The sequence below is a fragment of the Labeo rohita genome, chromosome 2 (genome assembly GCF_022985175.1).
Source record: "Labeo rohita strain BAU-BD-2019 chromosome 2, IGBB_LRoh.1.0, whole genome shotgun sequence".
Classification (NCBI taxonomy): domain Eukaryota; kingdom Metazoa; phylum Chordata; class Actinopteri; order Cypriniformes; family Cyprinidae; genus Labeo; species Labeo rohita.
The window spans coordinates 28,217,070-28,235,129 of NC_066870.1; the positions used below are offsets into that span (position 1 = coordinate 28,217,070).

General features: G+C 34.6%; 1 protein-coding gene across 1 annotated transcript in view; it reads left to right on the forward strand.

Moving 5' to 3' along the window:
• The window catches only part of clstn2a (calsyntenin 2a), a 254,565-nt gene that overhangs the window by 225,987 nt on the left and 10,518 nt on the right, over positions 1-18,060 (forward strand). Inside the window, exons 9-11 of the mRNA XM_051092502.1 lie at positions 5,270-5,432; positions 8,796-8,962; positions 9,229-9,377. Of these exons, the coding sequence (XP_050948459.1) occupies positions 5,270-5,432; positions 8,796-8,962; positions 9,229-9,377 (479 nt within the window). The remainder of the gene's footprint in view (positions 1-5,269; positions 5,433-8,795; positions 8,963-9,228; positions 9,378-18,060) is intronic.

Consider the following 18,060-nt stretch of genomic DNA (forward strand, 5'->3'; position numbering starts at 1 on the left):
GTAATTTAAGGCTTAAATTATATGTAAAATCTGATCAATAGTAAATCATTTTTTCATAGATTTTAACATACGAAAAAGGACATATTGTGACTTCCGTAACAAATTCATGGTTCCATTTATAATTAGTACCATGAACTAATGATTAAATTTGTATTTATTTTCACAAATTAAAAAAAAAAATCTAAAGTGTTTTAGATATTTAATTTAGTTCTAGATATTTAAATAATAATTTAACTATTTAAATATAAAATATATAATTTAAGACTTAAATTATGTGTAAAGTCTAATAAATAAATATTTTTTCCATACATTTTAACATGTGAAAAAGGACATATTATGACTCTGTAAACAAATTAATGGTTCCATTCATTATTAGTACCATGAACTAATTATAAAATTTATATTTATTTTCACAAACATAAAAAAACAACCCTTTTGGGATTTTGTTTTTTAAATTATTATTTTATTCATCCAATTTAAAATGCTATTACTAACCACATTGCTATTTTTAGATGAATACTTTTAACTGTTGTGGTTTTGTTTTCGTTGAACATCTCGCCAATTATTTGACTCGTAAAAATGTCTCAAGACCCCTGTGTTCTGTTATGCTTCATCTAGGTTTTTGTTTTATTTATTTGTGTGAATGCATTTTTTATTAATGGCCCCTAGAAACCCACATCTAATATGTAGTTTTGCACATCCTTAGTTTAGTTTGGACGTGTATTTAGATGCAGAAAGCAAATTTAGTGATGTATTAACCGCTTGGTACATGTGAAAGTGCCCATCTCCAAAATTTGATGAACAGTTTAGCATATTTGCAATCTACATATTTTGCTCATGGCTTTTTGCACACAATTACATTGCAATTAACAAGCTTGAAGTGTTGTCCACATGTTTACACACTGCAGGCTATTCGTTTTCATACTCTGAACAGAAGCCCAGTTCTTAGAGAGCCATTGCATGAGCTGTTTAATTAACCAGCGCTAATGCTGCTGTTTTCATGCCTCGCTGACACTGGACATTGCTTAGGCTTTCTAAATTGCATGAGCTTATTTTTGCATTTTCATTTCTGGAAAGTTTTTGAAGAGTCCTTTTTTTTTCTTTCATGGGTAGGCAACACATAATTACAGTTTCTGCTTTCTTTTGAGAAAACAGCAGGTATTCCATTACAACCTAAATCCTTAGTTAAAACGGTCATTGTAAAATTCTATTCTATTCTATTCTATTCTGTTCTGTTATGCAAGGGGCTCAAATCCCAACCTTTTTTTAAGCTAACAATGACAATCAGTGATCGCCATGCAATTTCATTTAATTGACTCTTTTATTTCATAGTATACCAGAATGCCTCTCATGGTCCTGTATTTGAACACAAGTGCCCAAACGAGAAAAATGGGCAAGAGACTGAACGGCACTTTGTGTTGAGTGTGTGAGTTTGTGTATGTGTGTGTCTGTGTGTGCATGTTTGTGACATTGAAAGGACAGAAAAAGGTTAGGCTGATAGAGTAAGATTGCTGCTGAAAGAAAGGAAAAATAGAGAGGTTTTTGAAGAGTCCAGTGAGATGGAGATAAAGAGAATATCTATTCTAGAAAAGGAGAGATAAGAGAACGAGAGGAGAGGTGTGGACTGAGATCTGTCCCCAGAGGCAGCGGTTAGACGGAGAGAGAGAGCTTGTCTCTGGAGACTTGGGCTCTTCTCTCCATTAACTCATCTCTGCAGCAGCTCAGCATCATCCACCCAGGCAGCTTCAGGTCCATATGCTGCTGTCCATGACGGCACGTGGAGTATGAATTAGCTTGTTTACTGCAGTATGCTAGCAAATTATCATTATGAAATCACCAGTGCTCTGATAATCACCATTCAGTTACCTGTAACTGCTACCAGGTGGCAGGAGGTAATGTTAATGAAATTAAGATTTAATTGATTGTTTTGAGTGTCATTTATTCGTATTTCTAATTATACAGTGCTTTCAGCACAGTGGAACAAAGGGTCTCAAGAAATAAAAAGATTAATTGTTTTTAACTTCATTTTAACAATCTCAAAAAAAAAAGACACTTGCAGCTGGCTTTCTGGCACTAGTATTTTAGTATTATTTATATACTATTATGATATTTATTCATATTTTAAGTAGAATCATATTGATATTTTGTTGTATACTTTTGTCATTTTTTAAAAAGAAGATAATTAGTTATTTTTAGTTGTTTTTAACTTCATCTTGACAATCTTAAAGTGGTACTGATGCAAAAAGTAAGACACATTGCAGTGGAAAGTGTCATTTATTTGCATTCGGGTTCACACAGTGCATTCACACATGGCACAAAATGTCTCAAATCAAATTAATTTTTTCAGTAGTTTAAGGTTTAGTCATTTTATTGTATTATTTTTAGCTTAGTTTATTTTTTTATGTCAGTTTTAGTCATTTTAGTCAAGTTATTTATAATATATAATTTACTTTGTTTTTTAATTTAGTTTTTTTAATCATTTAGATTTTTATTTTTTATTTGGATAATTTAGATTTTTAAGAGTTTACTTAACAATAATAGCATGTAATGTAATAACATATATAGTAATGAAAGAGAACATTTTTAAAAAATTCTTTTAAAAAAAAAAAAAACAATAAAAATATGGCTACTTTAGTTAAACCATGGTAACCACAAATTAACAGTGGTTTTGCTACACTAACCATAGTTTAACCATATTAAAAGAGAAGCTCACTTCCAGAACAAAAATTGACAGATAATGTACTCACCCATTTGTCATCCACAATGTTCGTGTCTTTCTTTTTTCAGTTGTAAAGAAATTATGACGAAAACATTTCAGGATTTTTCTCCATATAGTGGACTTCAGTGGTGTCCCTGAGTTTGAACGTCCAAAATGGCGTTTAAATAACTTCAAAAGGGTTCAAAATGATTCTAGCCAAGGATGAAGGGTCTTATCTAGCGAAACAATATGTTGTTTTCTTAAAAAAATACAGAATTTATATACTTTTTAACTTCAAATGCTCATCTTGTCTAGCTCTGCGATGCACATGCGAACTCTGTGTAATCCGGGTCAATACAGTTAGGGTATGTCGAAAAACTCCCGTTTCATTTTCTCCTCCAACTTCAAAATCGTCCTACATCGCTGTTTTACATTTTTTGTAAAGGGTGTTTGACCCTCCTTGCACGTGTTTGTAAACACTGGGTCGAAGTTGGAGGAGAAAATGAGATGGGAGTTTTTTGGCATACCCTAACTGTATTTAACCTGGATTACACAGAGTTCGCGTTCGCATCACAGAGCTAGAAAATACGAGCATTTGAGGTTAAAAAGTATATAAAACGTTTCGCTAGATAAGACACTTATTCCTTAGCTGGGATCATTTAGCGCCCTTTGAAGCTGCATTTAAACTGCATTTTGGAGGTTCAGACTCGCAGGCACCATAGAAGTCCACTATATGAAGAACATTCTGGACATCTTGGATGACAATGGAGTGAATAAATTATCTGTAAAATTTTGGAAGTGAACTTCTCCTTCAAGTGTTTGGAGTAAAGCTGTGGTTATACAAATGGTAATTAATGGTAATTAAAAGAAAACAAAACATGGTTACTACACATTTACTACAATAAAACCATTGTTAATTTGTCCTTCCCCTTCTTCTCCCCAGCAGTTCCTGTGTTCTTTCTGCTATTCCCACAAATGAAGTGGTAAAAGGTCAAAATAGTACAATTTATTAGCACTGCGGCTGTTAAAGTTTGAAAAACTGAGGCAATTAAATGTGGTTGGGATCTTTAAGCTTGTTTCACCATTATGCTGAAATCTCAGAAGCGATGACTGTCAGAGTAGCATAAGGCAATCAATCTTCAACATTTACATATTTTTTTCTAATAGGTTTGCTTTTAGTCTTTTCTTTAACAGTGCATACAGTTGTTAACTATGACCATGTAAATGGCAGAAAAAATAAATAATAAAGTGTAGTAGAATTTTAAACGGCTCTGATTGGTTTGCTTTGATGTGTTAAAGTGATCTGATGTTTCTCATGCTCGTAAATCTTTGTCCTTATAATTAGTGTCTGATCATAATTATACCTAATTAATGTAATAGGACAGATGACAAATGATGAATAGTATAGTTAATGATGGCAAATTAAGTTAAATTTCTATTTCATTAAGGGCATGTGAACGTGAACTGAAAACATAATGTTGATCATTTTAACCTATAGAAGCACAGAGATTAAGATAAGAAAGCAATCCTGATGAACTTACTAGAATTTTTCCTTATATGCATTGTGTAGTGTGTACAGTGTGTCCTATTTTTAGTTTGTAGTTAAGACTGACCCTTTATTTTATTTTATTTTATTTTATTTTATTTTATTTTATTTTATTTTATTTTATTTTATTTTATTTTATTTTATTTTATTTTTTTTATTTTTTTTTTTTTTTTTTTTTTTTTTGTTTGTAGTTGATTAGAGGTTGGATCGTTTAAGGTATTATTAAATGTTGTTTATTTTATCAAGCTGATTAGGGGTTGGTTGATTTAGGTTTTTTGTATTGTTTTTGTTTTGATTTGTTTTTGTTTTGTTTGGCTTGGCTTGGCTTGGCTTGGCTTTTTGTTTAGCTTTACTTTTTGTTTCACGTTTTGTTTTGTTTCGTTTTTTGTATTGTTTTGCTTTGCTTTGTTTAGCTTTTTGTTTTGCTTTGCTTTGCTTTGTATTTTACTTTACTTTGTTTTGTGTTTGTAAAAGGTATTTTATTGTTTATTTTATCAATCTTAATAGAGGTTGGTTTATTTGGCGTATAATTTGTTTTGTTTTGCTTTGCTTTGCTTTATGTCAGTTTAAAAAAAAAACACATTTAAAGACCGGTATTCTTTTCAGTTTGTTAGGCACACATAAAATTTCTGTTTTGTTTTTTGTTGTTTAATTGTTTTAGTTTTGCTTAATTTTTCAAGCTTATTAGAGTTTGGTTCATTTAGGGTAGAATTTGTTTTGCTTTTTGTTTAGTTTTTTGTTTTATATAGCTTTGCTTTACTTTGTGTTCCTTTGCTTTGTTTAGTTTTTTTTTTTTTTCTTTGCTTTGCTTTATGTCATTTTAAAAAAATTAACTTAATAAAACACATTTAAAGATTGGTATTCTTTTCAGTTTGGTATGTGTGCAAAAACAGTTTCTAAGAAGCAAATCTGGATCAGGTTTAACTCAAAATCGTAGGTCGACTGATCTGTCAAGTAGTGATTTTGAAACCATGTTGTTGTTCCATGTTAACTGGATGTACACATGTTCTATTTCTCGTCTCCAGATCTGTGATAAAGAGTGGCATTACTACGTCATCAACGTGGAGTTTCCTTCAGTGACGCTCTTCGTAGACGGAGTGACATACGAACCCTACCTTGTGACAGACGACTGGCCCATCCACCCCTCTGAGATCGATGTACAGCTAACCGTAGGTGCCTGCTGGCAAGGTGAGACCATTAAGGAACTGTTGTTTTGATAATCCTTTGAAAAAAAAGGATCGATAAAATAAAATGGTGGCATAACTGTGATTTGGACGGCCCAGGAGATGATGAATCAGCATCCCCCGATTTTGAGATGTGATCAGATAGTCTCAGACTTCAGAGATGGTGTGACTAAGAGATATCTACATTATTGATATGACAGTGTGAGCACGGCAGCGGTGTTTCGAATACCAAGAGAGAGGCAATGTGTTTGGCCCCAGGCTACCCTGATTCCTCATTTAATCAAAGAGACTCAGGCGTGAAAACATCAAAAAAGAAACACGGCCTGTCAATTTCAGCCTTTTGAAATGGAGCTAATGATCGCATTTGAATGGAGAGACTGTCCTTAACATCGCTTTCATGAGCTAAATAATTAAACAAGCCTCTGAGAGAATGGAGTCACGGCTAAATCATTGTTTTAGGCGACAAGGTCCTAAGTTCCGATTCTTCAGCTCCATTTTACATTTCTTTTCATCCGTGCTGATTGCGGATTATTCTCTTTTTCGCTGGCTTGAATTGTGATTTTTTTTCTTTTTAAAAGAGGCCCATAGTAAGGATTAACAGACCCTGAATTGAGGACAAGTTCACTTGCTATTACATCCCAATGAAGCTGGTCTAAGCTCCACTAAACCGCAACTGATAACTTTTCAAGCCATTAGCGGCCAAGATTGCTTCTCGCACCCTGTCCATTTTCAGTCCGCGCAATCAACAATGTAGCGACAAACCACCTCATAATGAAAAGCGAGGATGGTATTTGTTCAGGCCAAATTGAGATCCTTGTCTTCGAGGAAGAAAGGGGGTTTGGTGGCTTTTGTCTTGAGGAGACATCAAATAGGATTATCTGCTTTTTTTTCTAAAGCTTTGTCACATTAACTGATCCACTGTGTAATTTATATGCGTTTGATGGTAAAAAATATTCTAGCCATCTTATTTTCTGCAGTAGGAGTGAACATCTACACTGTTTAAAAGTTCTGGATTCATCAAGAATACGGTCCAAAACATTAATAATTTAAATATTATCACAATCTAAAATAACTGTTTTCTGTTTTAATGTCTTTTAAAATATAATTTATTCCTGTGATGGGTAAGATGATTTTTCAGCAGCCATTATTCTAGTTTTCTGTGTCACATGATCCTTCAAAAATCATTCTAATATGTTAATTTGGTGCTCAGATAATGTTTCTTCTTCGTATTATTAGCTCAGAATGGTTGTTCGGCTTAATGAAGTGTGAGAAATGTGAAAAAGAGTCTTTTTCAGGACTCTTTCATGAAGGTTAGAAAGAACAGCATTTATTTGAAATACAAATATTTTCTATAAATATACATTTATCCGCTTCATCCTTGTTTAATAAAGGTATCACTTCCCCACATGTTAAATGGTACACTGTTTTTTAAAATTAAGTGTTAAATAAGATTTTAAAATTTTTTCTTTCAAAAGTGTAAATTCTGTCATTATTTGGAACTAAAGAAATAAGTCCTTAAAAATAATTAAATTCAGTAAATTATTCATGATCATTTTTGGGTGAACTGTTCCTTGAAGAATAAAAACAAAGAAACAAATGTTTTAAAAGGCTGCTCTATAATAAGGGAGATAAATAAGGCCATTACTGAGCAGTTGCTTCTCAGTAACATATGACTATTTTTGGTTATAATGAGGAATCAGATGTGCTAATCTAAACGTAGGGTCATGACTATGGGGTCAGGGTGTGTTCTGCTTGTTATTGTCTGTCATGCAGCTATTGATCGATACAGACGTGACGGTGACGGCTCTTATGTGCCATGCAAGGACTGCAGACTCATTAGCGCTTTTGTCCTTTAGGGGGAGCACGAACGAGAATGCAAATGTTCCTCTGCTGTTTCATCTGTGGAATAACATTTAATTGATAACATCTGTCAACTAAATAATTTAAAAACAGAAGCAATTAAGCAGTGGAAGCACAGACCCTCATTGTGAGGCTTTAGGAGTGACAGTATTTGCTGCATCTGGAGCTATTAGACTCCCCAAATCTGCCAGCTCATCAGCCAGGGATGTATGGGAGAGAAAACAGCTTGTGTTATTGGTGACAGGTATTGCTCTTACTATAATTACCTCTCTTTTTTTTTATCAAGGCACATATTAAGAATGTCAGCGTGACAACTATTTATTAAAGATGGATAGATGGATAGATAGATGGATAGATGGATATTTAGATGGATAGATGGATGGATAGATAGATGGATAGATGGATGGATAGATAGATAGATAGATAGATAGATAGATAGATAGATAGATGGATAGATAGACGGATAGATGAATGGATAGATAGATAGATAGATAGATAGATAGATAGATAGATAGATAGATAGATAGATAGATAGATAGATAGATAGATAGATGATAGAATAGTGAAATTTGTAGTGGAAAAACTACATTACCCATGACGCTATACAGCAAATTCCACCAATCAGGGTCGCAGTGAGCAAAGTGCATCTAAAGAGCTCCGCCCACTCTCATGATAGAAACGTGAATGACACAATCGAGTCTCTCTACTCTGTAAAAAAATTAATATGTATATTTTGTAATAAACTTAAAATATAGTTATATTGGGACTGTAGTTCTTTCCCTAATTTAAGTATGCAGTTTTGTACATTTTTAATTTTATTTTTTTGCTTCAAATCAAGTTTGTAATGTTGTGACTCACTTCGTAGCTAGTTGGTTTGACATCCAATTTTTTCTTCTGTATTGTGATGTACATTTGTGTGAAACGTTATTGAAAGAGAAAAAATGTGGATGGGGACTTAGTTCTATCCATCAGTTGTTGATTGGATGGAGGCAGATTTGAATGGTTGTGAGAAAGGGGCGGAGCTGATGACTTTTAATGACAGCAGAGGTTGAAAAATACACCCAAGGATGAAAATATTGAATGAAGTCTACATTTAAGTGTTTTGAGATAAATTATTTGCATATTTGTATATTAGTATTATTTGCAATTCATATATAAGCAGAAAAATACAATATGTAAAGGGACAGTTCACCCAAAATGAAAATTCTGTCATTTATTACTCACCCTCATGTTGTTCCAAACGTGTAAGACCTTTGTTCATCTTCAGAACACAAATTAAGATTTTTGATAAAATCAGTGAGCTTTCTGACCCTGCATATACAGCAAAGTAACTACCACTTTCAAGGCCCGGAAAGGTAGTAAAGGCATGGTTAAAATAGTCCATGTGACATCAGTGATTCAACCTTAATGTTATGAAGCTATGAGATATTTTTTGCTTTTGTACAGTATATTTTGTTGCCAGGGACTTAAAGTATGCTTGCATGATTTGTAATGTGTTTGTGTACAGGAGGAGAGGTGACCACTCCAAGGTTCACACAGTATTTCCGGGGAAGCCTCTCAGGGTTAACTATCCGACCTGGGAAGATTGCAACTCAAAAGGTGATCTCCTGCCTACAGGCTTGCAAGGAAGGTCTGGACATCAGCTCGCTTGAAAGTCTGGGAAAAGGCATAAAGGTACGTGCACACACACACTCACACAAACGCATACATATATGCAAAGACTTTCATTGGAAAGATTATAGGCATTCCGTTCTTTGTCCATCTCTTTAATATCATCTGAATATATTTGAGAATCCTTTGACATCAGTCATTCCCAGCCATCATTTATTCATCTATATGTAAATGTGTTGACTCACTCATTCGCTGCTTTGCGTTTATGTTTTTTTTCTCTTTCGATTATGAAAATTGGCTCTTTCTCACACTCTCTTGATCCCTCTCAGTTCCACTTCAACCCGGCTCAGTCAGTTCTGGTCATGGAGGCAGATGACTTGGAGAGCATCAACACAGCCATGACAAAAGTTTCCTACATCAACTCTCGGCAGTTTCCCACTCCCGGTCTGCGCAAACTCCACATAACCACTACAGTCCAGTGAGTACTGCACTAAACATCAAAAACATCCCATCAAACATCACAAGATCGGCTCATAAAGACTTTAATAGATTGATAACACCGCAGTGAAATCTCTCTACAGGATGAACGCTAAGTATAGGAGTAAATATTCGAGCGAACGATTAAGTGTAATTAGCTTGCATCTTATGGGTTCATTTAAAGTGTTGAGTGCTTTGAATGTGTGATGATCATTTTATTTATGTTATATGTTATTAAAAGCAAGACTAGATGTTTATGAGTGAATGATGAGCGGCAGCAGAAGGCTTTCTCTGATCAATACTACAGAGCTAAGGGATGAGCCTGCAGGGTTGCCTTGGTTACAGATAACATCTGTCTTACACTGCATGACTCTCAAGTACCTGTATGCAGTCTGGATCTGCCCTTAACTCATATCCACATATCCCAAAGAAACTTATGCCGGCAAACTTGAGTAGAGGTGAAAGAGAAAATAGAAGGGTTTTTCTTAAAAGTCAAACGTGTTGCCCAAACTGAAAAATACAGCTTAAACTAGGGCTGCATGATTAATTGTATTTTAATCAGGATGACGATTTCTGCTTCTTTTGATTAATTATCCATAATTGTCTGCTGGTTATTTATCCTGAAAGTTTTTTTTCATTTGACATTTCTGTTATCTTTTAATGGTAACAAGCCTCCACAAGGTTTCACACTTGGGGTTGCCAAATGTTAAGACTTTAAACCCTCCATTTCAAACTTTTTTAAGTGAATGTTTTCTGCCCTGTATTTGACTTAATCTATCTAACCTGGCAACCATGCACTGCAAATTGAAATTAGTATTAGGACTTTCACTGTTTTATCTTTTTAAGAGAAGCTTCTTAAGGTTTCACCACAGTTTTCATAAAGAGAGGTTTTTTCAAGAGTCAAAAGTGTTGCCCTACTGAAAAATACAGCTTAAACTAGGGCTACATGATAACTTGCATTTAAATCAGGATCACGATTTTGGCTTCTCTTGATTAATTAACTATAATTGTTTGCTGGTAATGTATCCTAAATGTTCTTTTTTTTTTTTTTTTTTTTTTTTAAATTTACATTTCTGTTATCTTTCAATGGTAACAAGCCTCTACAAGGTTTCACACTTGAGGTTGCCAGATATCATGAGATTAAATCCCTGAATTCAAACCTTGGATATGGTTTCTGCAGAGGCGGACAGTAGTCAAGTATTTTCACTCTGCTGTAAAAGTACTTTTCAAGTGTCTGTTCTTTTTCAGAGTGTTTTTCTTTAGAAAACTTTACTTTACAACATTCAAAAGCATTGTACTTTTTGCTGCACTACATTTCATATTAAATATCATTTAATAATTACATTAGAAATCTGTTACTTTCTTCTACTCATGTAAAAGTAATTTAATGATTTATCTATGTCCTACATTTTTAATGTTCTTAATAATTACAGGTAAAACAAAAAAAAGTAAAAAGTGTGACGTTATGCTTTGGAATGCGCTGAAGTAAAGTTTTCCAAAAAAAAAAAAAAACAACAACACTGATAAACTGCAGATACTTTTTAAATTTACTTTAGTAACTTAAAAATACTTCACTGCTCTCCGCCTCTGGTTTTCTGCCTAGTATTTTACTTAAAGAAGAAGTCCACTTCCAAAATGATTCACATATAATGTACTTACCCCCTTGTCATCCAAGATGTTCATGTCTTTCTTTCTTCAGTCGTAAAGAAATAGTTTTTTTGAGGAAAACATTTCAGCATTTTTCTCCATATAATAGACTGATATGGTGCCCTGATTTTGAACTTCCAAAATGCAGTTTAAATGCGGCTTCAAACAATCCCAAATGCGGTTGTAAACGAACCCAGCCGAGAAAGAAGGGTCTTATCTAGTGAAACGATTTGTTGTTTTCATTAAAAAATAAAAAATTTAAATACTTGTTAATCTCAAATGCTTGTCTTGCCTTGCTCTTCCTGAACTCTGTGTACTCTAGCTCAAGACAGTTAGGGTATGTCGAAAAACTCCAATTGTATTTTCTCCCTCAACTTCAAAAATCATTTCAAAATCATCCTAGATCGCTACAGAAGTATCGACCCAGTCTTTACAAAGTGAACATGCAAAGATCAAACACCCTTAACAAAAAAGGTAAAACAGTGATATAGGACGATTTTGAAGTTGAGAAAGAACATGAGATGGGAGTTTTCCGACATATCCTAACTGTCATTAACCGGAAAAAAACAGTCCAGGCAGAGTATAACAAGATGAGTGTTTGGCATTAATAGGTATATAAATTGTATTATATTTATGAAAATAAATTCTTGGCTGGGATTGTTTACAACCGCATTTGGGATCGTTTGAAGCTGGATTTAAACTGCATTTTGGAAGTTCAAAATCAGGGCACCATATCAGTCCATTATATGGACAAAAATGCTGAAATGGTGTCCTCAAAAAACATAATTTCTTTACGACTGAAGAAAGAAAGACGTGAACATCTTGGATGACAAGAGGGTGAGTACATTATATGTGAACCTTTGCTTTGGAAGTGGACTTCTTTTAATCGACCTGACCTGGCAACCATGCACTGCACAAAAGTTGTTGTTTTAATAGACAAACTTTAATATGATATGGAAATGAGTGTTAGAAATGTTATAGTTTTAACTTTTTAAGAGACGCTTCATAAGGTATTACCAGTTTTCACAGAGTGTGTTAGTGTATAAGCTATGATAAAAATAATAAGTTGGGAAACTAGATGATGTTGACATCATACCTGTCAACACTCCTGTTTTTCCCAGGAATCTCCTGTATTTCACAACCATCTTCCTCCCTCCTCCTATTTTGTTATTTCTCCTGGAAAACTCCCATAATTTGCATGGCCCAAACCTTGCTATTTGAATAATCACATCAATATTTTATTCCAAGGTTGTCCAGTTGCCATATCTTGTATGAAACACATCCTACTCACAAAATCGATACATTGTACAAATTTCAACCCGTTTGTGACCTCAACCTGGCAACCTGTAACCCAGTTGCGCTGATGATCTGCAAAGGTAGTAGATGTGGGAAGCTGAGTTAAGCATCACTGGTAGAAATAGGATGCTCCAGCTAAAGAAAAAAAAAAATATATATATATATATATATACATGTAAATTAAACAAAAGCTGGACGGAAGAATTTTAATTTCATATCTCGAAGCCTTATTGACAATGCCTACGCCTTTTGCAAAGCGTTGCACTGATTTTAATATTGGACACGATGCGAAAAATTATGTTACTCAGCTTGGTCTGGTTTGCATGTTCAAGAGAGGTCCATCTTAAAACCAGCTTATAACTATTATAGTTATGAATTTGGCAGATGATTTTATCCAAAGCTGCTAACTTTATATGTAAGGCATATAGTTTATCAGTTCATGCATTTCCTAGCAATTGAACCCATGACCTTGGTGTTGCAAGTGCCATGTAGTGTTTGAGCTATAAAGCTGATGGCATAGCAACTTGGCTGAAGCAGTTATTTTCAGCAGCATGTAATGTTCTGGCAGTGGTCTTGTGTCTGTGGATAATGGACAGGCCTGCTGGTGGTGATGACTGTAGTGAGAGAACATGAAAGGCTATGATAAAAGAAAATCTGCTGTGTCAGAGAGTCAGCCTTCAGAGTACAGCACAACACAATTAAAGATACTGTCACATAGCACGGGTCCGAGAGTGACAACACTGCTCTGCACAGCACATGGCTTAAAGGAAATCACACAAAAAATGAGTTTTCTGTCTTTAATTATTGTTCCAAACCTGTGAGACTGACTTTATTGGATGAAAAAAATAAATAAATCCAAATTCAAAGCTATGAATAGTGACCATGGCAGATCTATTTTTACCCTTTACTTTATTAAAAAGAGCAGTCAATCTAAACATTTGTTTTTGTGTGTGTTTATTTCACACAAAGCCAGGTTCACAAAGCAGGTTTGTAACAACATGAGGGTGAGGTAAATGATGACAGATTTTTTTTATTGTTTTTTATTTTTTATTTAAACTACCATAGCATAATGCAGTAGATTGTATAAAACACTGTACTATTACTGCACAGCAGAGGGGAAAATGGTGCAGAGCAGGACTTCCTGCTGTTAATGTAACATCTAAGTACAGTAATAATATACAAGACTTCACAGGGTTTACTTCCTGTCTTATTTTAACTGTGATCTTACATTCTTTTCAGTCTTTTATCTCTTCTCTCTCACTATGTATCTCTACCTCATCTTATCTCCACCATCCTCTCATAAAATAAAATGCTCTTGAGTCTTTACTATCAAGCAATTTAGGTCAATAATTGAAGAAAATGATGGTTTGATGGTTCTTGTTTATTGATCATTATGTCTATCACGTCTAACATTTTAGCATCGCTCCATTTAAAAAAATAATTGATTTATGTTGTAGATTTTACCCTCCTTTAATAAATAATTGTGATTCAAACTGCTGATTTAAATACCTACAGTAGCTCAGTTTGTAGAGCTGGATAACTTTTCCATGACAAACTATGTATATATGTATATATATATATATATATATATATATATATACAACAATTCTTTCTGGTCCTCAAATCTGATTGGCTGAAAGGAGTGTGATATTCCAGTGATACCTGAATACCTGTTTCACCTCTCACAGCGAATGTCATGGCTGTTATACAGTTCTTGTGTCATAGAATGTAGATTTAAGAGTGTTTTTTTAGGTGAGAATGTACTTGTTTAGGCTTCAAATATGCAGTCTTTTAATAAAGAGAGTGTCTATTTGAAAATTTATTTCTATGTTTTCGGAGATGTGAGCTCCATAGCATTAGCGGCTCTTCAGCTCTCATTAACCCGCCAAGAGTAGCCTCACCTCGGCCAGATCTTCTGTAATTTGCCACTGGCTCTGATGTGTTTATAGTGGTTAAACATGAGATATAATTTGTTTTGGGTAAATCTAATGGGCAGTCTTTGGTCTCATTAATGTATTATTTGTTCCAGAGCAAATAGTTTTGGCTGAGGGCAGAATCTCATCATGTTATATTTTATGTAATTTGAACGTTCCTTCGTTACTAGTACTAAACTGACATTTTGGAATTAGTAACAGAGGCTTGGGCTCAGCACTTAAACTGTCAAACTGACATTTGAATCTATAGTGGAAGGAAGTAGTTTGGACAAAAGAGAGCTTTTAAAGACACCGTTGTTGTTTCTTATGTATTTACAAACTTGTTCCATCTGTTGTATAAATGCAATATCACACTCTTAGCCAGGCAGTATGGCTGTATATTGGCACGCTGTGATTACCTACAGCCAAATTACACCCATGCCGACATATAGCCATATCACACGGCTTCTCGTGTGATTTTGCTTGTTTATATAACAGTTCTTTCTGGTCCTCAAATCAGATTGGCTGAGAGAAGTTTGTTATTCAAGCAATATCGGAACTCCAACCAATTCACTGGTGTATCTCACAGCTAATGTCATGGCGGATGCCCAAATCCACTACAATTTTATAAGCAATATTGTTTTATAGACAATCTTGTTTTCAGACAAGAATGTACTTGTTTAGACTTCAAAAATGTAGTTTGTTAAAAAAGAAAACATCTACTTGAAAATTTCTCAAATATTTTTAGAGATGTGAGCTCCAGGGCATCAGCGGCTGTTCATCCCTCACAAACCTGCCGAGAGCAGCTTAACCTCGGCCAGATCTTCTGTAATTTGCCACTGGCTTTGTCTCTATAGTGGTTAAACATGAGATATAATTAGTTTTGGGTAAATCTAACAGGCAGGCTTTGGTCTCATTATTCTATTATTTGTTCCAAAGTAAATGGTTTTGGCTGAAGGCAAAATCTCATCATGTTATATTTTATGTAAATTTAATGCTGTATATTGTCAATGAAGCAGCTTAATGTTCCTTTGTTACTAGTCCTAAAGTGATGTTTTCGAATTAGTAACGGAGGCTTGAGCTCAACTCTTAAACTGTCAAACAAAGATTTGAATTCATGGTGGAATGAATTAGTTGCACAAAAGAGGTTTTTAAAGACGTTTTGTTGTTGTTTCTTATGTATTTACACTCTTGTGCCATCGAACTGTTGTATAAATGCAATATTACACTCTTAGCCATGCAGTATGGCTGTATATTGGCCCACTGATTACCTATGGCCGAATCACACCCGTGTCCATATACAGCCATATCACATGGCTACTCGTGTGATATTGCTTATATATAATTTTAAAAAATCCACTAATTAAGCTCCACTCTGTCTCATAAAAAACTTTAGGGAGTCTGATTCAATAATATTGAGTCAATACACTCAGATGTATCCATTCATTCATTCATTTTAACTTATTGAAATAAATGCTCTTCTTTTGAACTTTCTATTCATCCAAGAATACTGAAAAGAAATATGTGACCCCAAAAAAAGGTAATTTTTTAAAAAAAGTAATAAATCTTTAAAAAAAAAAAAAAGTAAATAGGCTTTTCACTGATGTATGGTTAGGATAGTACAATATTTGCACAATATTTGCTACAAATATACCCATGCTACATATGACTGGTTTTGTGGTCCAGGGTCACGTATCATGGTTTATACAAAAATATTAAATGTTTACAACATTGATGCTAGAGGGAAATTGTTTTTTTTTTTTAAATCATATTAAAAAGATTTCTGTCAGATCACGTCTCAAGACTGAGTAATAAGTGTTGAAAATTCAGCTCTGTCATCTTAGAAAAAAATGTTAAAATATATCGAAATGGAAAACAATTATTTGATCATATTTCACTATATTACTGTTTAACTATATATTTTATTTATTTATTTGTTTTTTTTAAATGCAGCGTTGGTGAGCATAAGAGACTTATTTTAAAAGCAAGTGAATAATCTTAACAACCCCAAACTTTTGAAACTGCTTGCTCCATTCCCAAGGTTTTCTGGGTGTCCTTTTCCCTTAAGCGATACTCATTTGATTGTCAAGGGTGAAAGGATCGTGTCATCTGACAGCAGTCTAATGAAACCTATTGGATCCAATCGCACCCGGCTGATATGTACCCAAATGAAACTTTACCGTGGAGAAAGTGTGACCAGGAGAGAATAAAAAGAAGAGAGCGGCTTCTACACTTGTCTAGTGTGCACTGGTGAAGAGGATTGCCTAAATAAGAACAGACTTCCCTGGTCGATAGTGGAGTGAGCCGTAGCTCTTGTAATAGCCGCAGTCTGGCTTAGACCAGCTCCCAATATCCTTAAATCAGCCCTGTAAATAAAGCAAGATTGTTGGCCTTTTTCGCAAAGTCTTTTTAATGAGTGAACGTGCTCACGACTGTTTTCTTTAAGTATGTAGCTCGAGTCGACCGAAGGGAGCCACTTTTACACATCACAAACTTTCCACCATCATTTTTACTGCAGTCATTATAGGTAATTGTTTTGTTGGTTCCACACAATTTTGCGCTCCCTTTCCTTCTCATTCGAGTCCAGTCTCCGTGGCGACTTGAGGGAGAGCGTTTAGGCGCTGTACGGAGGGATAACCTCAGGGAGATAGCGCACCACTGCTCGAGTGCGGCTAAGCATCTCTCCACCCGAGATGGTGGCAAAAAGCATGTTGTTGTCTCGAACAAACAGATAGTTCTTAATTAGCGGGCGAGTGTATAAATGAATTAGTAAACCAACGAGTGCTCTTTAGGGCTCACCCTTGAAAAAGAGTAATTACCGGGTGCATTGTGAGAAAGGGAGGCCTGTTAATCCTACAACACTTTATTTCCCCCTTTCTCCTCGCATACTAGCTGTAATGAAGCTGGAGGGACTCCAATTTCCCCAGCAGGTCTGTGTGCGAGTCTGTTGCAGTCCACGCTTCAGCGCCTCGGTCTTAATCAACACTGCTTCTGACTGCCATACCAACTTCTTCAGCTGGCATCACAAGGAGGTGGCACCAAGCTGTGCACGCTGCTCATGGTCTCGCAAATATTTTTGTCGACTCGCTGCTTTAAAACCAGCTATGGTTCGGCATTATTAATTGGTCCCATGATTGATTTCACCTGTGAGGTGCGACTGTGCTGAAGTTGACGGTGACAGTCTGGAACAAAAGTTAAACACTGTAGTCATCAACTGTCCAAACACTCGACTGAAAGAGAGTCTGTGAGTGTCGGTGCATTTTAATGGGCTCTTGCTCAAAGTGAGATACAGACTTTATTTTGAGAAGCAAGAGTGTTTAATTATTTGCAGTGTTAGAGTCTGTTTGAATGCACAAAGGGGGTAATTTTTAAATAACTTAATTCCTATTTCATGTATTCCTCATAAATCATGCATGTGAGCTTCAGCAATGGCATTAACATAATCATGTGCTAATCACAGGTTATGGGGGAAAAATATTTTTGTATTATTAATGCAAGTCTCTGTAAAAGAAGCCAAGATGACCCACATGCATTTGCTTTATTATTTTATTTTATTTTAGATTAAGTTAATTTAATAATTTAATTTCATGCATTTTTTAGTTTTATTACTCTAAATGACCCTGTATGCAGTGATAACTCATTTAATTCCTTGATATTTCATATATTCCTCATAAATTTTGTGAGTCTCAGCAATGTTATGTATATGTTTGTTAGTCATAGGTTCAGAAGAAAAAAAAATACTTTTGTTTTATTACCCCAAGTCTTCCTAAAGGAAGTCAAAATGGCACATGTATGCATTTCCTTATTATTTTATTTTATTTTATTTTC